The sequence below is a fragment of the Lichenostomus cassidix genome, chromosome 28 (genome assembly GCF_008360975.1).
Source record: "Lichenostomus cassidix isolate B80296 chromosome 28, HeHo_3.0, whole genome shotgun sequence".
NCBI classification, from domain to species: Eukaryota; Metazoa; Chordata; class Aves; order Passeriformes; family Meliphagidae; genus Lichenostomus; species Lichenostomus cassidix.
In genome coordinates, this window is record NC_139508.1 from 3,766,814 (window position 1) to 3,786,816 (window position 20,003).

General features: G+C 42.4%; 1 protein-coding gene across 4 annotated transcripts in view; it reads right to left on the reverse strand.

The window, feature by feature from the left end:
* Positions 1 to 20,003, reverse strand: part of CPAMD8 (C3 and PZP like alpha-2-macroglobulin domain containing 8) — a 56,000-nt gene that overhangs the window by 28,278 nt on the left and 7,719 nt on the right. Inside the window, exons 11-27 of one of the 4 annotated variants that reach the window (XM_085040141.1) lie at positions 19,278 to 19,505; positions 18,955 to 19,125; positions 18,483 to 18,611; positions 16,090 to 16,279; positions 14,645 to 14,817; positions 14,234 to 14,383; positions 13,972 to 14,133; positions 11,813 to 11,955; positions 10,800 to 10,862; positions 7,667 to 7,895; positions 6,938 to 7,091; positions 6,231 to 6,373; positions 5,736 to 5,787; positions 4,636 to 4,934; positions 4,030 to 4,255; positions 3,309 to 3,485; positions 283 to 364 (exon numbers count right to left, since the gene is read on the reverse strand). In XM_085040141.1, the coding sequence (XP_084896267.1) occupies positions 283 to 364; positions 3,309 to 3,485; positions 4,030 to 4,255; positions 4,636 to 4,934; positions 5,736 to 5,787; positions 6,231 to 6,373; positions 6,938 to 7,091; positions 7,667 to 7,895; positions 10,800 to 10,862; positions 11,813 to 11,955; positions 13,972 to 14,133; positions 14,234 to 14,383; positions 14,645 to 14,817; positions 16,090 to 16,279; positions 18,483 to 18,611; positions 18,955 to 19,125; positions 19,278 to 19,505 (2,771 nt within the window). Of the gene's footprint in view, positions 1 to 282; positions 365 to 3,308; positions 3,486 to 4,029; positions 4,256 to 4,635; positions 4,935 to 5,735; positions 5,788 to 6,230; positions 6,374 to 6,937; positions 7,092 to 7,666; positions 7,899 to 10,799; positions 10,866 to 11,812; positions 11,956 to 13,971; positions 14,134 to 14,233; positions 14,384 to 14,644; positions 14,818 to 16,089; positions 16,280 to 18,482; positions 18,612 to 18,954; positions 19,126 to 19,277; positions 19,506 to 20,003 lie in introns of all 4 variants that reach the window. The other 3 variants (XM_085040139.1, XM_085040140.1, XM_085040138.1) reach the window with 3 other exon arrangements.

Genomic DNA, 20,003 nt, shown 5'->3' on the forward strand with positions numbered 1-20,003 from the left:
CTACAACTTTTGTGCCTGAAGCCTGGACCTATTTGCAGATTTGACTCTTTTAACTGCTCTTGAACCAGCTACAACACATCTCCTGATGTAGTCAGAGCATTCAGCAGCACTGAAGCAGCAATTCCATAATCACTGAATATTCCTGTATCATTTCTATTCTCCACTGTTTGTGATACCCTGAGAGAAGCTGGAAAATTCCTCCTCCTTCCCAGCCTAGTGTGTATTTTTCCTGTTTAGCAAATACTTGAGGCTTTTCTAGCTGGGTTTTAAATAACCACTCACCACATGCTCCCTGACGAGTCCCTCTCCCCAAAAGCACTGTAAGAACCATCTTGCCTCTTGTAGGTCAGCTGGCGCTGGTAGCCTGCAAGCACAAAAGGATTTTGGGAGTCCAAAAGCTCCTCACACAGAGAAAAATGAGGATTTAGAGTGAATGAAGACTCAGAGCATCTGGCACTCGTGTAAGAGATTCTGCTGCCCGAGGCAGCTTCTTGTTCTGCTGTGAGGGAGAGCCAGCTCTGTGTGCAGCTTATCCAGAAATCTGCTCAGGAGAACATCTGGGATGCTGCAGCTCCTGCATTTTGGACACTGGAAATGTTAAAAATCTGTTACTTCTCTACAAAAAGAAAAAAAAACCCGCATTATCAAAAGGTTTTTACTCAAGCCTACAGCCACTCTCCTTCCATTTTACTTCCTTTTACAAATGAAAATGTTTTGCCTGTAATATTACAGCTGGATCCAGAGATTTTTGTGCAAAGCTGTTTTTTGGAACAGCTTGGTGTAACATAAAAATAACAGCTGGGATCTTAGTGCATGAGAACACCTCCCAGCTGCAAGGGCTCTCCTAAGGTGGTTTTAGGCAATATTATTAACAAGGTGAATGCTGAAGTTAAGAACTCTCTCCTGGAATGTCTTCTAAGATTGAAAATGAAGAAGAGTCAAAATGCTCTTCCTACCTGGAAAATAATTTGCTTTTCAAACTTGTTTGTCTATAACCATGAGCTGCACATCCTAACAAAGTCTCCACACTGATAAATACAGAATACACACTTGGATAAAGCTCTGAAACACCCATTGGAGCCAAACCCTCCAGAATGGATATTTCTGATAGGGGAAAGTCCAATCTGCAAGAAGATTGTGTCAAAAGACATTTAATGCCTGCTCAGTTCTGCAGCACAGGAGTAGATGTTTCACTCCACACCACATGGCATTTTTATGGGAATGATTATTGTTCTATTTCCAGAGGTGCAGTTTCTCTGCTGAGCTCTCCAGGGACAGGCAGCTCCTCCATCCCTGAGCAAGGGCTGCCCATGACTCCCACAGTTCCCAATATTCACAGGGAATGGTGTGAAAAATGGGAGGAGCAAAGACCTGGAGGTTGATGATGCTCTTGTAGTTAAGATCTTTGTCCAGGGGTTGTGGGTTAGGCACAAATAAATGGCAGAAAGCCCAAGTAATAGCATTATTTCTTTCTTCCTCCGAAAAATAGGTGTTAAATTAAATTGTTTTTATCCCCTGCAGGCCTCAGGAACAATTTACCACTGAGCATTTCCTGCTTCAGCAGTTCCTAAGTGTTCACTCCCAGTGTGTAAATGGACACATCAACTCCTTGTATATCACTCTTTCATTGTCTCTGTTCTTCTCTTTTTACAATGTTCATGGGGCAAATACTGCCAAGGCTGTGGGTTTGATCCCAAATACTGCCAGGGCTGTGGGTTTGATCCCTGTATGGACCTTTCTCAATGGTCACTGTGAGTTCCTTCCAGCTCAGGATATTTTGTGATTCTGTGATTTTGTGCTGAATTATGCATCATTGCTCTTACTGTTATTCTTACTAGGCAGGCAGTGGAGCTTTATGTCTTTTCTAAACACCCCTCCAGATGCTGGAACTCACTGGAGAGTGAGTTCCCCTTTCCAATTTTCCCCTGTTCACCAGCTTTGGGGTTTTTTGGTTTTTTTTTAGTGTTGGGTTTTTGTTTGTTTGTTTTTTATTTTTTCTTTTTATTTTTTTTGTTTGTTCGTTTTGTTTTTGTTTTTGGGGGGTTTTGTTTTGTGGGGAAGTAGAAAAAATACTGACTGGTTTAGCCCAGGCCACTATTAAAGAATAGGAAGTGCACAGGAATTGTTGGGTATCAGCACTTTCCATGATGGATGATGAGGGGATGAAGAAGTTTTCTGGCTTGGTAAAGTCACAAAAGCCTTCTAGAGTGAGCATTTCCCATCTAAACCTCGTACTTGGCAGGGCTCCAATAAACACAGAAGGGTTTAAAGCTCTTGGGGGTTTCTTCTGTAAGGGTTAATTAGCAAACAGAGTTTGGAGCCAAAAACCTGGAAGGTTTGCAGATTCATAAAAAGAAACAAAAGCAAATGATGTTGCAAAGGAAACACTGACTTGGGCCATTAACAAATTCCCTTTGCCTCACTGCTCCCAGCAAGCACAAAAAATTACAAGTGAAATTACTGGAGCCAGGCAAAAGAAGCAGCACTGGGCTTTTGCTGCTGAATGCAAGAAATATCTCACATATTACATTTTATATTTATATTTTCAGAGGAGAACCACCTAACCCTGTCACCTCTGATTTCATGACATGACTATTGTCTGACTCATACACAAGAGAGCTTTGTCCCTTTGGGTAATTCTTGTTTTTTAATGATCTCTGAATTCTTACTTGTCCCAAGATTCGCACTTGGTTATAAAACTATTTTGCACGTGGCTTTTCCCAAAACAAATGCTGAGAAAAACAGTGGGGGGGAAAAAAAAGGGAAAAAAAAAAAAGGAAAATAAGGTTGTTTTGAGCTGCTTAGTGAAGTAGGACAGGACACTGGAAGAGCAGACAATATAGAGACAAATAATAAAGGCTTTAACCACTTTGGATACTAATTTTTGATTTGGGGTATACTGTTACTATAAAAATATTGTTAAAAAAGAAGTCCAGAAATGAGCCATGATTCTAGGCACTAAAGGCTTGAAAAGACAATTTATGAATAAGGCAAAAACCTTACAGATTTTTACTAAATTTCATTTTATGTGGCTTTCTAAAAATGTTTCAACATAGAAATCAGCTATTTAGGGAAAAATAATAAAGATAATAAGCATCTAAACTAGGAGTTCCTGAAGGGAAACACAGGCTACATATCAAGGGAAAACATCTTGCCATCAAAATCTGTCAGCCTGTGAGATTATCCTGCAAGAAACAATGAATCCTCAGCACTTGGGCTATTCCTGATTAGAAGAAACAACACGACACAAGGAAAACTTCTCTTTTAAACTCTTTTCTCCATCTAGAAATTGAATTGCAATGATTTACCTTGAACCAGGTAATCGGTGGCTTCCACCTCCACCTCGTGACTGAGCTGTTTGGTTTTCTGCAGGTATTTCAGGACAAACACATTGGGAGCAAAATGGATCATGTTCTGCTCCCCACAGCCAAAGGGCAACCTCAGCAGGTTGTCCAGGTTGTTCAGAGTAGGACCCATCACATCTCCTGGTTGAGAGACAGAGAACACGGTCAGGATCAGGCAATTAAGGTTTACTTTTGATTAATGATTATGATTAAACCCCACCTGACTGTGCTGAGATCTCCTGGCTACCACAGAGTCAAATAAATAAACTGTAAGAGAAGTGGGAAGTCCTTCAGCTGTTAAGTCTTAGCCCTTCAATCTCTTGTTGGATTAAAGAAATTCCACATTTCAGAGTTTGATTATCCATGACTTCCCAGTTTAGAAGGCAGCACAAGTTGTGATTATGATGATTAGAAAATAAACACTATGAACTGTAACAGTGCCCCTGCAAATCCCCTCACACAGTATCAACTTTAAGCCACTCTCAACCCAAACAGACTTCAAACAAGTGCCAAAAAACCCCCAAAAAGTTATCTGCCCCAGAATTAAGCAGTAAAAAATGTTTTTAAATGCCTGTGACTATCTTATCTGGTGTGCATTACTCAAGTACTGGTCAGAAGTAACAGCTGGAGCATCTCTTCCCATTTGATAAGGGGTACCTAAGTGATACCTCCTGATAATTGGTACCTATTATTGAAGCCGTAGCTCTTTCTGATCCTGGAATTATGTTGTGGGGAACTCCAAGAGTAAATGCTTCATTGTGATTTTCATCAGTCTCTTCTTTTCTCCAAATTTTAAACTCTCCCATTGACCCCCAGCCTGTGGAAAAGCCAATGTACTTCACCTCGAGCTGTTTGGGGACTGTCCACTCCACAATAATAGATTCATTTAGCACCCGAGTACCATGGCCAACCTGGAAGGAACAAGAGGTCATGGAGTTCCAAGAGCCCACACAGGTGGAATCACTCTGCCACATTGTCCTGGGACACCTCCTAGCTCAGGTGTGCACTGGAGATGGAGCAATGCCTCGCTCCTTCCCACCCACAAAAAAAAAATTTCAAAATTCAATGAGAATTCCTCAGGTTTGACCTTGAAGGAGTTCATAAAAACGTTGAAGAATGAGGTCCTGAGAACAAAAATTTGTTCTGATAAAAACAGCCTGATCAGGACTTCAGAGGGAGAAGGCAACAGGAAAAAACTTCCACCTTCTACACCAAGGAAAAGCTGCTCTGTGTGTGCTCAAACCCCATCTAAAAATAGACTTCCAGACCATGACACAGCTGAATTCAGTACCTGGACAACTCCATTTTTCCAGCTGATCCAGAAGCTGCGGAATTCATCCCAGGAGAGGATCCCAGGTGTGTCCCTGCTGGCCACTGGCTCTCCCATTTTGCTAATGGAAATCCAGGTTTTGGTGTTTTGGTGTCCCCCGATGACAATCTCGGTCATCTCGGCCATGTCGTGGGGACCAGAGGACAAGGCCAGGTGAGCATCGTTGTGAGCCTTCACAGCAATGTCAAAGTGGCTCATCTGGGCAGGTTTCTGCATGTACTGGTACTCGTATTTGTTAGGGGTAGAAATGTGGATTTTCTCTAGTCAGAAAAAGAATGTGATGTTGTAAGAATTGCAGCTCATCTCACAGAAATAAAATAACTCAGAGCTGGTAACTAAAATTCAAACAAACAGACCTTTCCTAAGTACATGGGGGTTTTTTCCCAGCTTCTTTTAAAGATTTTTTTTCTTGGGGAAAAAAAATTCCTTCAAAATAAACTATTTTGGCAGCATTTTGATTATGAAGGAAATTCTCTGTGGTTCAGCACAAGCGTCTTCATTGTCTTTTAAATTACACATGGATGTTTCTTCTAATCTTTTATTTTTACCCCCTTCAAGGTAGAAGGTTCTTCAAACTGCTCAGCTGAATTTCTTCTGAACTCAGTTCAGAATTTCTTCTGAACTCAGCAAGTGATTTTTCAGTTCCAATCTAGTGGTCAAAAGCATCTCTGTTTAGCTACAGGAGCCAACTCTGAGCTCTCCAAATCTCTGGCAGAAAAGACAGACTGATTCCAGAAGTGAATTTTTAAAACACCAGCTGAAAACATAGTACAGTCCCAGTTACTGTCCACAGTGCTGAATACTGAAACTGTTCCATAAAGTAAAGGAATTTAATGGCCATTTCCAGAAATCGCTTGGGCAGTTAGAGCAAATTCATAATTAGCCAGCCAGGTAAGAAAGACTCTTTATTCACAAGTTCTTCCTCCACACCATAACTCATCAATCACAGAGAAATGGAAAAAGATTTTTTTTAATTTTTTTTTTAAATGAGATGAAGCCAAGTGTTCCTTTTGAAAACTGAATCAAACAAACTGAATATCTCATTCAAATCATGAACTTACCATTTGGGCAGAAGAACACACTGTAGGTGTATTCTCTGGACAGTCCCTCTGGCTATAGAAAGACAGAAATCCACACATAAATTCCACACAGGGCTTGGATTAGCAGGAACAGATTTCAGTTTTACTTGGAAAATACAGAACAGATATTTTGCTGCTGCACAGTGGTTTATATCCTTTCTAGAAAAGTGATGGCACTGTGTTCTGTTAGCTAGAGGTGTGCTAACCTTCCATCTGATTATATTTCTTAGATGAACAGGGCAAACTTACCCCATAAAATTTCCATTCTTTTTTCTCCTGAACAGTATTGAAGAGTCACCAGAGGAGCTCACAACCAAATGGGTCCTTTCTGCACAAGCACCACTAAAGCTGATTATTTCCAATCTCTCTGACACCACAAATCAACCCTAGGATCCTTACAAATCTATTCCCCTTCGATTTCACAATTTGCCCAAGCTTTTTTTTTTTCTGATTTATCATAAATCCATATTTTCTCACCTCAATAATGACACTGCTGCGAACATAATCCACTCCCACAGGGGTCCTTTTGTCCATGTAAGAATCCTCTGAGTGTTTGCCATTCTTTAGGGGCTGCATCCCCTCCTGGCAGCAATTGGTGCCACCATAGGCAAAAGCTTTTGCTAAGAAACAGGAGGGAAAAGGAGCTGAGATTTTGAGATCTAAACTAATTAGAAACAGCTGATTAACTGATGGGTTCATCAAGTGTTCTGTAATTACAGCTCTCTCACACTCCCTTCCATATTTGAATGGTCACACCTAAAACTAGGCAATATTTGGACAGTCATGGGGAAACAGAGAAACTCTTCCCTAGTTTTCAGTGCTGCACTAAATAAAATCCCAGTTTTCACAGGGATTATTTGTTGAAAGACACACAGAATTCACTGTCATTCTCTTGTATAAAAGTTTCCACTGATCTCTTCAGGGAAATGTAGCAGGTCCAACCTTACATGAACAAATATCACAAAAGGAAAGCTGATGGTCAGGGAATCCCCTGATGTTTGTTTGTACATTCTGTGCATCACAGGCAGGAAATTTGTTTCTGCAATAAATGAGGTTGTAAACCCAAGTGGAATGAATTAACTGGGGCAATAGGGAAATAAGAATTTTCTCCTGAGAGAGGAATAAAAAGAAACACTTGTAAAACCCCTGCAAGCCGCAAGAAGCTGTTTTCAGTTGTGTCCTACCAGTGATGTTGCTCAGGCCCAGCTCATTGAAGGCCAGAACGATGGAGGTTGGCTTGGCTTCCCCAGGGGCCACACACTTCTTCCTTGTCAGGTGGTGCTTCCCAGGGTGCCCAACAAACTTTATGCCTTTTGGGACAGAAATCTTCACGTGGACCTGTGAAAAATCGGGAAGTGTCATTCATGGGGAAACATCAAACTGGTCTGTGTGAGCAGCCTGCAATCACAGAATGCAGATTATTCATATTTCAAATTTCTAGACATGTATTTGACTGAGAGCAGTACTTTCAGCTCAGCAGTTCTACAAGTAATTCCAAGAGATGCTGTTGGAGCTGGGCAGGTGGGGAGTGTGAGAAGAAAATATCAAGGGGGAAAGGATTTCTCGGGGGGAAAAAATTCCTTAAAAATAAACTATTTTTGGCAGCTTTTTTACTATGAAGGAAATTCCTCTCTGTGGTTAAGCATGAGCTTCCTAATTGTCTTCGCTCGCAACATTTTTCAATATTTGTTTTTCTGAAGTGCTGCAGGACACTTCAGGCTACTACTCTAATCTAAAAGTAAACAAACCAACAACATTTATGAGAATGGAAAAAGCAATATTTATCTTTTCAAGGCATCTATGCTGATCTTACCTCTACATTACCCTAAAATCTTTTCTACTGTGAGCTGCAGATCCCTCCCCAGCTGGGATAACCCAGAATCCAGGCAGGAGAGGGGATGAGCTGTTGTTACCTCTGCACACACAGGCAGGTAGTTGTAGACAGTCAGGGGGATCTTGGTCTGCTCGCCCCGGATGACATGGTAGGGCAGAGTGAAGTCGATGAAGAAAGGTTTGAAGGTCTTCAGCTCTGTCTGGCTGGCAATTCCCAACCCCTGCTGCTCAGACAGAGCCACAGCCTCGGTGATCCACGTGGTGATGGAGTCAGGCACCTCCACCTGCAGCTGGGCTTCTCCTGAGGTGCTGCTGCCAAGAGAACACGGAATTACTTGGGTTGATCACCTCAATTACGTGATTTTAATGAAGTTAAAGACAGCCATACATTTGGGGAATTCCCTGTGGATTCAGATTTATAAGATAGCACCAGTGTCTGTCAAAGAACACAGAATTACTTGGGTTGATCACCTTAATTACATGATTCTAATGAAGTTAAAAACAGCCAAACATTTGGGGAATTCCCTGCAGATTCAGATTTATAAATAGCAAGAGTGCCTTGAACCTTACAAAAGGCTCAGTGTTTTCTATCAGTTTTGAGAGCTGCAATTCTTCATTAGCAGCAGAACAGCAAATTGTTGCTTCTGCAAAACACAAATTCTTGCCGGATTAAACATTTCATTTGCAACCTCGTTTCAGAGAGACTTTTCTTAGAGGCAAATGTCTGCACAAAATAAAAAAAAAAAAACCTAAATAAAACTTAAAACCAACCAACAAAAACCAAAACAGAACTGAAAAAAACCCACACCAAAACCAAAATAACCAAAAAGAAAGACAAGAAATAATCCCAGATTGAAGTCCTAGATACAAACAGTTCAACAATAATTCATTTAACAGCTAGTGAAATAAAAGTGGTTTTTGTTGGAACCTGTTGTCCCTATGTTTATCACCAAATTGCAGACTCTGCTTGAACACAAGGAAAGTTTTTAAACATCAAGTTCAGCAATTGCTTGTTTTGATTCAGAGACATTTTGGTTTGCTGAGTTTTGGAATGGCTGACTCAGAAAATTTCCAAACGTATCATTTTCTTCCAATGAAGATTGAAACTAATTACAAAAAAATCAAATCTCTCAGTATTTAGCTTTCCTGTGCATCCCACGATGTGATATCGCGAATCTGATATCCTTTTCCATGCTTTATGATGAATTTAATAATAGAAATTCAGGTTTATTCTTCAGAACTTGCTATTCCCCTCTTGCATAGCAGCTTTGGCCCTGCCCAGAACAGAAAACATTTCCTCTAACACAAGAACAAAAGCTATTTCATGGCTCAGCTGGCAGAGTGATTGGTGCAGTTGTGAATACACCCTAAGGTTGTTTTCTCTCAAGTTCTTATTTATTCCCCAAAGCCTGACACACAACACATGCTGCCAGATCTCAGAGCTTTTGGGGCCATGGAAAATGAGAATGGAAGATCTTCAGGATGAGCTCTGCAAGTCTCCAGCACAACACTGTCCTCATCTGCAGATGATCCACATCCAGAGCACACCCGAGAGATGAACTTCCACTGATTTCACACGAAGGTTTTTCACACTCGAGGCACCACTGAAGCACCTCTGCTCCTCTAAATCAAGAGTTTGCAATTCCCAGTGAGCCTGGAGTGCTGTCAGGAGCCAGGCAGCTCCTCAGGGGCTGCTCTGGGGTTTGTGTTACAGCAGGGAAAGGATTGAAACAATGAAATTGGAGATCACTGGGTCTAGTTCAGGTTCAGTCAGACTCCAAGCACAGGAATGTGTTTCTCCCAGCTCAAACTCCAGAGGGAAAAGCCTTGGGAAGTACACTTGGATCATAGAAATCTGGAATGGTTTGGAGTGGAAGAGACCTGAAACTCACCCAGTGCCACTTCTGCCACAGCAGGGACACCTTGCACTGTCCCAGGCTGCACCAAGCCCTGTCCAACCTGGCCTTGGACACTGCCAGGGATCCAGGGGCAGCCACAGCTGCTCTGGGCACTCTGTGCCAGGGCCTCCCCACCCTCACAGGGAAGAATCTCTTCCCAATATCCAATCTCAACCTCCTTAAAGTTATTTTAACTCCTTTTAAGCAGGCTAGTTCCTCAATACTCAGCTCCTCAGCCCGACCCCAGTGGTACAGCTAATACCTGTGCTGCTCTCCAGCCCTGAGGAAAAGGCACAGGGATGTCCTGGCTCCAGGGCTGGCAGCACTCCAGCCTGTTTAACCGGACAATTTGTTGCAGCTGATGTTCTTTCCACTGGGATTTCAGCCCATAAGCAGCATTAACATTATTTTCACACATGAGGGCACTTACTCTTCTGGGCGGGGGGCCAAAGTACACACTCATTTCCAGCCATTAGACTCTGCAGCCAGGCTCTAGGAATTTTTAGAATTGGTTTGGGAAGTTGACATTAGGCTTTTGTTTCTTCTTTTTTTTCTTTTTTTTTCTTTTCTCTTTTTTTTTTTTGAGGATTGTATATTATAATTACAAATGGTAGGAGAGAAAAAATAAATTCTTCCTGTTCAAGAGAGTGGAAATGAAGGAATGCTCCAACTCAGTTGTTTCTAATGAAATGAAGTGGAGAAAATGCAATCTGCAACTTTTTATTCCACACTCTCCCACTTATAATTAACTGCCCCAGCTTGCTGAGGCCCAAACGGGCACTTCTGGAATTCTTTGTGTATTTCTACAAAGCATATTTCATGCTCAATTGAACAGATTTGAATACACTTGCTCCAAGTTCCTGTCAAATTTAATTTACAATCATTTATTGAGAATGAAGTTTACTTGCAAACCTGGAGAAGCCTTTTAATAATTGCTTCAAATTATCCTAGATGTGCTGTTGTGGGAAGGATTAGTTATCTCTTTAGTAATTTTTTTTTTTTTTCCCAGCTGTACCCAGAGGAAACCATGATTTCTGAGGCAGTAAATTGAGGTCTGGGGGAGATGTTCTTGCAAGAAGGACTCTGTGAAATTTGAAAAGCAATCAATAAAGAATCGATGTGGGCACAACTGACAGGTTGAACCTGAATACACTTCAAGACCAGACGCAATGTTGCAAAGATTATGGGTTAAAGTGGTAGTGAAGGAAAACAGGAACAATAAGGGGAGGAAAAATCAGAAAATGCCAGTGCAACTCAGTAGGTTTTAAAGAGAATTCAGCCCTCTGGATACAATTAGAGAGTTCTCTGTCAATACCTGACATTGAGGCAGTGCCAAATCCACGTTTCAGGGAAGAAGGTTCTTTTCCTCTTCTCTGCTCTGCTAGAACAAGAAATAAGTCATTGCAAATTAATTCTTTTAATAAGATATTTCCAACAGCCACTGATAAATCAGAGTTATCACCTGACTGTGCCTCACATGACCACAACCCCGGCTGGTACAGACTCACTAAGGAGGGAGGGGCTGATCACTCATAACACAAATTACAGAGTCTTTTCAAACAATCCCTTTGTTGCACACACACTCTGCAGGCAGAAATAAGAATCCAAAGAAATAGTACGAATAAGATAACTTTTGAAACTAGCATAAATAATATAATCTAAAAAAATATATATGTTTATGATCCCAATTCATTCACCAAATGAAATCAAGGGGAGCATATACAACATTTTATTTCCAACCACTACTTTATATCCTCTCCCCATTCCTTCTCTTTGTATTGTCTTGATTTCTAATATTTTAATAATTTAGTTAGCTTTGCTACACCTGTGATACTCCATTATCTATTTCCTCACTAACCCCCAAAATTCCCTCTGCTGTTAGAGTTTGCCAGGAGGTTCAGGATGCAGAGGGAAGGCCCAGCCTCAGGTTCAGCATTATTGTAGTAATTCACAATGTTTTATTCATGCAGACCCTAATTTTATTGATTTTGGCCACCAGCTGCATGGTCAAAATAACGAGCAATGGGTGATTCTGCAAAGCCAGCTGTAGCTTGCAAACATTGCAAGAAATTCACAGAAAATTGCAAAGCAATACACTTCAAAATGATAATTCAGGACCCTTTGCATGTGTCCTTTTCCCAGAATTAAATTAAATTTAACAAAGCAGTGCCAGTTAAAATTTTTGTTACATCTACCAAGATGCTGGAGGAATTTCCCCATCACTGTTTTGTCTAAGTCTGAGGGTGCAGAAGTGGAAAACAGCTGAGAATAGAGAAAAAACAACACTTTGGAGTATCAGAGAAATAGAAATAAAACCCCAAAGGTTACCTTGGTGCTATTTTGGAGTGCATGGTGGCCACCAAGGTGCCAGTGTGGGGCTGGAAGGCTGGGACAGCCTCGTCTGTGTACATCCCACCATTCTGCCTGTGGTTCAGGCTCACAATGTCAGTCATCACCACCAAGCCAGTTTCCTAGACAATCCAAAAATCAAGAGCACAAAACAAAAACCAGCAAGGAAAAAAAGAAGTAAATAAAAATAATTACATAAAAATAACTAAATAAAGAGAATTAAATAAAAATAATTAAATGTACACTTTTTAAAACAATATAATCCCTCAATCCTATTTCAACTATTTTCCCCTATTTATGGGGTAAATCTCAATTCAGTCTTGAGGATTATTTAAAGCTTTGTATAAAAATGATTGTTAATGCGAAGATACATGGGCAGAGGCTTTATGAGAAAGCTGGAAAACACTTGGAAAATGCATTTAAGTCAGTATCTAACATTACTGGGCAAGTGTGACTGCCAGGCAGCTACAGGTAAAAAACCATGACATGTCTTTTTCCCCTAGAATAAAACATTACAGCTTTTTACCCTTCCTAAAAGTTTCCAGTGTGCTGTGCTGCAGGGAGCAGGCAGCTCTCACATCAGGCATCACCAGTTCTGCACTGCCAGGGATGCCAAGCAAAATGAAAAGTGTCCAGAGCTCCTGAGGAGGCTGCCAGTTCTGTCCCCTAAATGCTCTTATTCATGAGAGACAGCAGCTCCAGACACCCCTGGAGAATGAGCTTTGTTCTCTGCACACACCCAGTTCTTCCCCACCAGGTGTGCATTCACAGCAGCTCCCCAAAAATGAACCTTTTCAAGAGTTTATGCCTCTCAGTAATAAAAAAAAAAAGCAACATCAGAATCAAAACCCCTCAGAGCCCAGGGAGAGAAGCAGCAGTGGCTCCTGCAGCAGTGGGGAGCAATGAGGATTTAGAGTTTGTGATTAAGAGATTGAGGCGTTGGGGGAATGTGTGGAAACCTCTGAGGTTTAAAGCAACTTAATAAAACAACTTAAGTAAAACCAAACGAAGAACAAAGAATGAAGAGATGGGGGATCTCCAGGAAGGAAGGATCATTATTATCAGCAGTTGTGTGGATTAAAAATGGAAAGGACATCAAACATCAGAGCTGTGCCACTGGTTCTCAAGGCCAGTCTGCATTTGAGAGGAGCAAGAAGGAGAAGAATATGTAAAGAATATCAAACATTTATAGCTCAGCCTTTCACGTGGCATCTTGGTGTCCCAGGGAGCAGAGGCTACACCCTACAGGGGTGTGGAAGGCAGAGGAGTGGGATGTGAGCAGAGTCTGAAGGGGTGGATGGACTCTGCTGTGCAGCTGGAGGAAGGGAAGGAAGAGGCAAACAAGCAGAACTTCTCAAACAGATGAGGTAACACCCATTTGAAACAAAAGGAAAGCAAAAAGCTCATGGAAAGAGTGGCATGTCTTAAAAGTTACAAATTACTTTTTCAGCTTAAAAGACAGCACTGTTAGTATCCAAAGCAGTGAAGAAATGAATTAGTGCATGAGTACATTAAAAAAAAGAGCTTGTTTTAAATGCTCAGCCTGAAAGTTGACTCAAATACACAGCACAGATCGAAGGAAATCAGATTTTTAAAGTCTGGCCAGGTTTAACTACTGAAAGACACCAAGCAAACAGAAATATATAACATTTAAATAGTAACCTGATCAAGGATATAAAGAAAGATCTTTCATGCAGATGTCAACAGAAGTTGGCAGAACCAAGGCAGGAAAGAAATTGAAATTATTTCCAAAGGACAGTCCAAAAGGTTACAAGGAAAGACTCAACGTTCCATGTTCCTTCCCTGTCAGAGCAGCTGCAGAGCATATCTCCAAGCTCACCCCTGCCTGAAGGAACCTCCTGGTCCTTGTCTGATTCTCCAGAGCATCACCATGAATTCCTTCACCCAGCAGGATAAATGTCCCTCCCAAAACTGGCCAAAATCAAACCATGTTTCTCCAATATCTTTGCTAGAACAGCCTACTGTTCTCAAAAAATTCTTTTCAGCCTAATCCCGCTGGAGAAACAGCTCTGATGTGGGGAGAAACACCAGCCTGGGGAGCTGCAAATCACCCTGCAAACATGAAAGCAACACAGAGAGAGAGAGCCCAGAGAGCAAGGCAGGCTGATTGTTCCTACTGTAAAGGCGAAGCGAGCGTCCTTGGTGATGTCCCAGTGCCACGGGAACACGGAAGATCTGCGGCGCCTGCGGGAGGACATCCCTGGCCACCAGAAGTGTCCTTCTTCCTTTGGAGCTCCAAAAGCATCAGACACATCATACTCTGCCAGCTCCTGGAATACCTGCAGGGAAAGGGGCTGCTGGCCTTGGGGACAAAGGCTGCAGGGTGGACGAGGATCCCAGGAGAGAGAAAAGGACATTAAGTCCTAAAGCTTCTCTTACCTGGCTGGCTGTCAGCTGGAAGCCTGGCTTGAGCAGGTAGACACTCTTGTCCACAGTGGCAATGCAGACACAGCTGGATTTTGCAGCTCTGACCTTGATGTTCACAAGGTCACCAGGCCTGGTCTCGTTGGCTGAGAGTGCCACGGAAACCTAGGGAGGTTAAATCCCATTATTAACCCTTGCATTGACTCTTGTGTTCATAAGATTTCTTCAGCACCTTCCACTCCTCACCCTCCTGCCATTTAAAGCAGAGCAATTTCCAACTAAACCTGTTCAGGATGGATAGAAAATCCCAAAGAAATCTTTAGAAAAATCTCTTTTTTCAACACCAAGCATCCTCCCTCCAGCATGGCACAAACCAAACAAAGGGTAACGAGCCACCAGCCCTTTCTCCCCACCCCAGAGCCCTACCTGGTTCTCAAAGGAGGAGTTGACAGAGAACTGCAGGCTGTCTGTGACTCCCTCCCCATTCTCCCTGACGTAGTACACGAGGAGTCTGCCCAGGGGAGCCATGGAGTGAGCGACTGAGAACCGCAGGAAGGTCATGCACACCTCAACCTCTGCTGCAGGCGTGCTGGGAGGGGCTGGAACAGCAATTGGGGGAGAAAAATAGCTTTATTTATCCAAAAATAGCTTTATTTATCCAAATCATTCCCTTCCTGTCCCATCCTAGTGCTGACAGGCACAGAACTCTGCATCCAGGACTTGGATTTTTCCTTTGTTCCTTTCACCTTCTTGAGCTCAGAATCTTTTCCCTTTTTCTCCTCTTTGTGAAAGGTAATTAGCACTCATAACTTAATGAGCAGCATGGAGAATGTGGGTAGGCAGTGACTACTCAGTGGTTTTCGAGCCATAAAATCAAGGAAGCACACAATTAAGTTACCAAGCCATTGCAAATAAACAGAAAAGGTTATCCATTGCTGGAGAATGCTGATGAGAGAAAAGGAATAAATGAGTTTGAAAAGGAATGATGCAGTTTACAGAATCCCAGAATGGTTTAGCTTAGAAGGGACCTTTAAAGATCATCTAATTACCTTTAAAGATCATCTAATTCCAGCCCCCTGCTGTGGACAAGGACATCTTTCACCAGACCAGGTTGCCCAAAGCCCCACCCAACCTCCTTGAACTCTTCCAGTGACAGAGTAGCCACAAAGCCCCTGAGCAACCTGGAAATGCAGCAGCTCAGAACAAACCTTTAGTGCAGAAAGTCCTCAAAAATCCTAAATTACGGATTGCCAGAAGCTTGGTGGGTTGTATGGAGTATGGAGAAGTATGGAGGGAGTTCCTGTTATTCTTTCCCCAACTCCCAGACTGGTTACTGGGATAGCCAGACTTTTCCTTTGGCAGCTCTTATATCCATCTTTCCAATCCCATCATTTTTTACCCACCGGTTCCCCAAATTCACCAGATTTGTGTCGTTCTGTTACTGCTTGTACAAACCAGAAGTCCACGTTTCATTTCCCTTCCTTCCCTGTGGGTTGTGGGATTTCCTTTATCCTGATCCATGTTATCAGTCCATTTAATTTTCTCTTTCCATCTCAAGTTCCCTTCTCGGTTCAAGCTCAACCAGTTCAGCCAACTGAGCTGTCTGTCACACACTTCCCTGCCACTCCACTCCAAGCAAATATTAGAATTTTCTCAATTGAGAAAGACTGCAGAAAGACCAAAGAAAAACTTTCCAAGAGTAATTCCTCTTGGAGATTTTTTTACATGACCGAAAGCAATGTATTTCATTATTTTGCTTGCACAAAATTACTTATATCCTTTAAGGAACATCACATTAAAAAAAAAAAAGGTTGTGGAAAGATTGTTTTTCCCTGAAAATAGGGGTGAGCTGCATTTCTGGTGCTGGTTACCTGTTCCTGGGAAGTGAGTGAGGTCAATGTTCTTCTCAAAGGGGACAGTGGCTCTTTTGCTCCTCTGCTGGGTGACATTGCTGGGCTGCAGCCCCGACAGGACAATGTTCCCTCGTGAAGCCACTTCATAGTGGAGAGTGAAGTTGCAAGGACATGTGGACTTCACTGCAATCCAGGCCTCCTCTCCCACCTGCAGCCAGGGACAGAAAAGCCAAAAATTTGCCCTGTTACAATGCTTTTGGTTGATAAAACACACAAACCTGTTTGGCTTCCAGGCCACAGGAGGTGTGAGCTCTGTCCTAACAATTGTGTGCATTGAAAAGTGTATTATTATATTAGCACTGTTCTCAGGGACTTTCTCCACAATCAAAAGGGGTTTGTGTTCAGCTCTCCACTCCCTGCAAATCTACAGGAGAATGAGCTGGGGGTTGTGTGCATTAATGAAACAATAAAGGAATCTCTGGAATCCTGAAAGTTAAGCCTTTTGGCACGGAGCAGCTGTCAGAATTGGTTGGATTTTAGACACCCCTTCGGCAGCCCAGCCCTAAAAAGGAAAGAGGTGGGTTTGGGGGTGGGAAGAGATGTGTGTCTGATAGTCTTTGCAGTTTAATTCTGATTATACACAGTGATTACTTTCATGTGGCAATTACCAATTCAAACATAACCATTGTAGCATGAAATGGCTGGGAATAGATCTGAGGGAAAATGCTTTTAAATCACACAAAGTCTTGATAACAGTTTGTAAGTCTGGCACTCAGGTAGGTGTCAAACACACAAAAAAAATGAGAAGAAAGGTTATTTTTTGCCTTGGAAAACTCATCTGATGCCTGCAATAACCTCCAGAGCAGAACACCTAGGCACTGAAGCCCTGCAGCCAGAGGGGCTCACCAAGTACTGAACACCCCAAAGATAAAATCCCCCAAATCCCAGTAATCCCACCAGGACAGAATCAGTGCTCAGTCATGGGATTAGCACTGGCAATGTTTGGCTGAGTAATAATTCCTCTGTGGAGCAGCAGATGTTCCTAGGAACACAAACTCCATCCTTTTGGGATCTGAGAAGCAGCTCACTCTGGTGTTCATGGGATTTCTTCAGCACCTTCCACTCCTAACCCACCCATTCAAAGCAGAGCAATTCCCAAATAAAACTGCTCAGGCTGGATAGAAAATCCCAAAGAAATCTTTAGAAAAATCTCTTTTTTTCAGCACCAAGTGTTCTCCCTCCAGAATGGACACATGGCACAAACCAAAAGGGCACAACTTACACCCAAGGAGCTCCTAATGGTTAAATACAGCGAGAATGCCACAGAGTCCAAGAGGTGCCTCGTGACATTAAATATTTGAAGTATTAAGAATTCCCCAGTGCAAACGATGAAACAATTCATTAAAAAATGAATGTAGCTAATTGGAACACCCAGTAAGAGCTGGCAATGCATGGAAACAGTTCCCACATCAGCTGGTCATCCAGCCCTGAGCTTTCCCACAGAAGAATTAGTTCTAATCAGGTTATAATAAGAACAATGTGTTCAGATTAGCAGTGTATAATCCCCTTTCCATACCTCAGGAAACTTGTAAAAGATTAATTAGCCATTAAACTTCCATGAAATGCAATGATTAAAAAAAAAAAATGCTCTTACTTGGATACAAAGAGTCTGAAACCAACCTGACGGACCTGCTGGTAACAGAAATCTTAGTGTGTTTATTGCCAAAACCCACTTTTTTTTTTCACAGAGCAATATGCAGACCCTCAGAACATCTTGTTGGGCAAGAAGAAACCCTGAACAACTCTGAGAAAACATTGTGCAACAGGAATCATGGTTGTATTAGATCTTTCCTTTAGGAGAGAAATCACAGCAACTTTTATAGGGCAGGATTACATTTTTCGAGAGGCTCCTACAAAAACTACCAAAGAAGAAAAGGCAATAACGTTCATAGTTCAATAACTGGAAGATCAAACAGATCCAGCTGAGATTTAAACTGGAAGTTCCCGTGAGACTACATAGCCTTAATTTTGATCTTTAGCAATTCAGCCACTTCCAATCATTTTCAGCAAACAATCCACATCTGAGTGTTACTGGAGGGGCACAGAACACACATTCAAATGTGAAAAACTGAAATGTTTTTCATGCCTACAGCCACCCTCTGTCTGAACAGAAAGGATTGGAAATGAGGTGCTGCACAGAGCATCAGGAGTGTTTTGCTTAGCACTGAGTGTAGCCCACATTTAACAATTATTTGGTGGCTGAAGTACAGCTCCTTCACCCTTTGTTATTGTGGGAACAGTAAATTCTCAGGATCCCAGAATCAGGAATGTCCTGAAATATTTAATTAGAACAAAGTACTTTAAGCCAAGCAATGCAGCTGTTGCCATGGTGGAATGGGAAACAAACATACCTGGAAAGGTTTATCTGGTGCCTGGAGCTGGATGTGACACTTGCTGGGTGAGTACCAGCTGCTGATGGACAAGTAGTTGGGCAGATATTGATCCCCAGAGGGTTTCCCATCAATGGCTGTCACTTTGGTCTTTAAAAAAAAAAGTTGCATCTGAATTTTATGCACAGAAAGCCCATTTTCTTCTCTTAATCTCTATTCCTTTCTCCCATTTTATTCCTTCCATCTTTCATCTCTTGTCGCCTTTACTTCCCAAATATTGGACCCTTACTATTAATATGGAGAAGCATCTTTTCATGGTGGTTATCGATATCAGTTCCCTTGGCAGAAAGAAATAAGTGTTTGCTGAGTCAAAATCCAGAAGCTGAAGCTAAAAGGCACTGATTTCCTGTTTGTAGCACCAATTTATAAAGTGCAGGTTTGACAAGATTAGTTACATTAAAGCCTGCTAATCCTATAAAGAGCTTTTACCCACCTCTAGCCAGACATATTGGGCAGCTGTGGGGATGGAGGGGATTTCAAACTCCACCAGGCCATTCCTTGAGACCAGCTCACTTGTGTAAACGTTGTCCTTTGGGGTGAGCTCAGCTTTAATTCGGATGGTGATTCTGTCAGCTGGGCTTCCATCAGGGTAAGTGACTTCTACCTACACAGTGGGGCATTTACAGAACAATGGGCTTTAAATGATCAGCAGCTTCAGGTGGGATAAAACCCACCAGGACATGGTGGAACATGCTGGGATCAAGTCAGTTCAACCTTAAACCAGCCCCATGGTCATGGCTCTGCTTTTAATCTCACCTTCCCCTTGTAAGGCAGCCCAGGCTTGAACTGTTTCCTGGTGTCCTTGGAGTACTTGATATCAATCAGCTGCTTCTGGACAGGTGTGGAGTCATCAAAGGTCACCTGCTTGCTGCCATCAGAGCTGATCACAGTGGCCCAGATGTTGACTGTGCCTCGGAAGTGCTCTGGGACATCTGCTGGCATCATGTCTTTGACACACACATCGAACACGGCAGAGCCATCAATCTGGGCATGGGAAGAGAAAGGGAATTGGCATTTCACACCCTCAGCAGGGTCTAGAAGGCAAATCTAAAGTACAGGCACTGGAGAGGAGTTTGCAGGAGGGTTTTGAAAGGATTAGGATTGGAGAGAATTGATTGGGAAGAAAAGGAAGGATGGAAGGACGGGATGACAGAGAGATGGAATGATCACTTTCTCTGGACTAACTCTGTTACAATCCCTCACTCTCCTGCTCTCCTCAGCCCCATCTGCTCTAAAAAACAGATTAATGCTATGCCAATGAATTCTCATCCCACCAAATCCCAGAATATCCTGAGCTGGAAGGACCCACAGGGATTATTGGTCCAACTCCTGGCCCTGCACAGACACCCCAACAGCCCCATGCTGTGCATTTCTGGCAGCATTGTCCAAACACTCCTGGAACTCTGGCAACCTTGGGGCAGGGACCATTCCCTGGAGAGCCTGGACAGTGCCCAGCCAGGCTCTGTGAAAAGAACCTGTCCC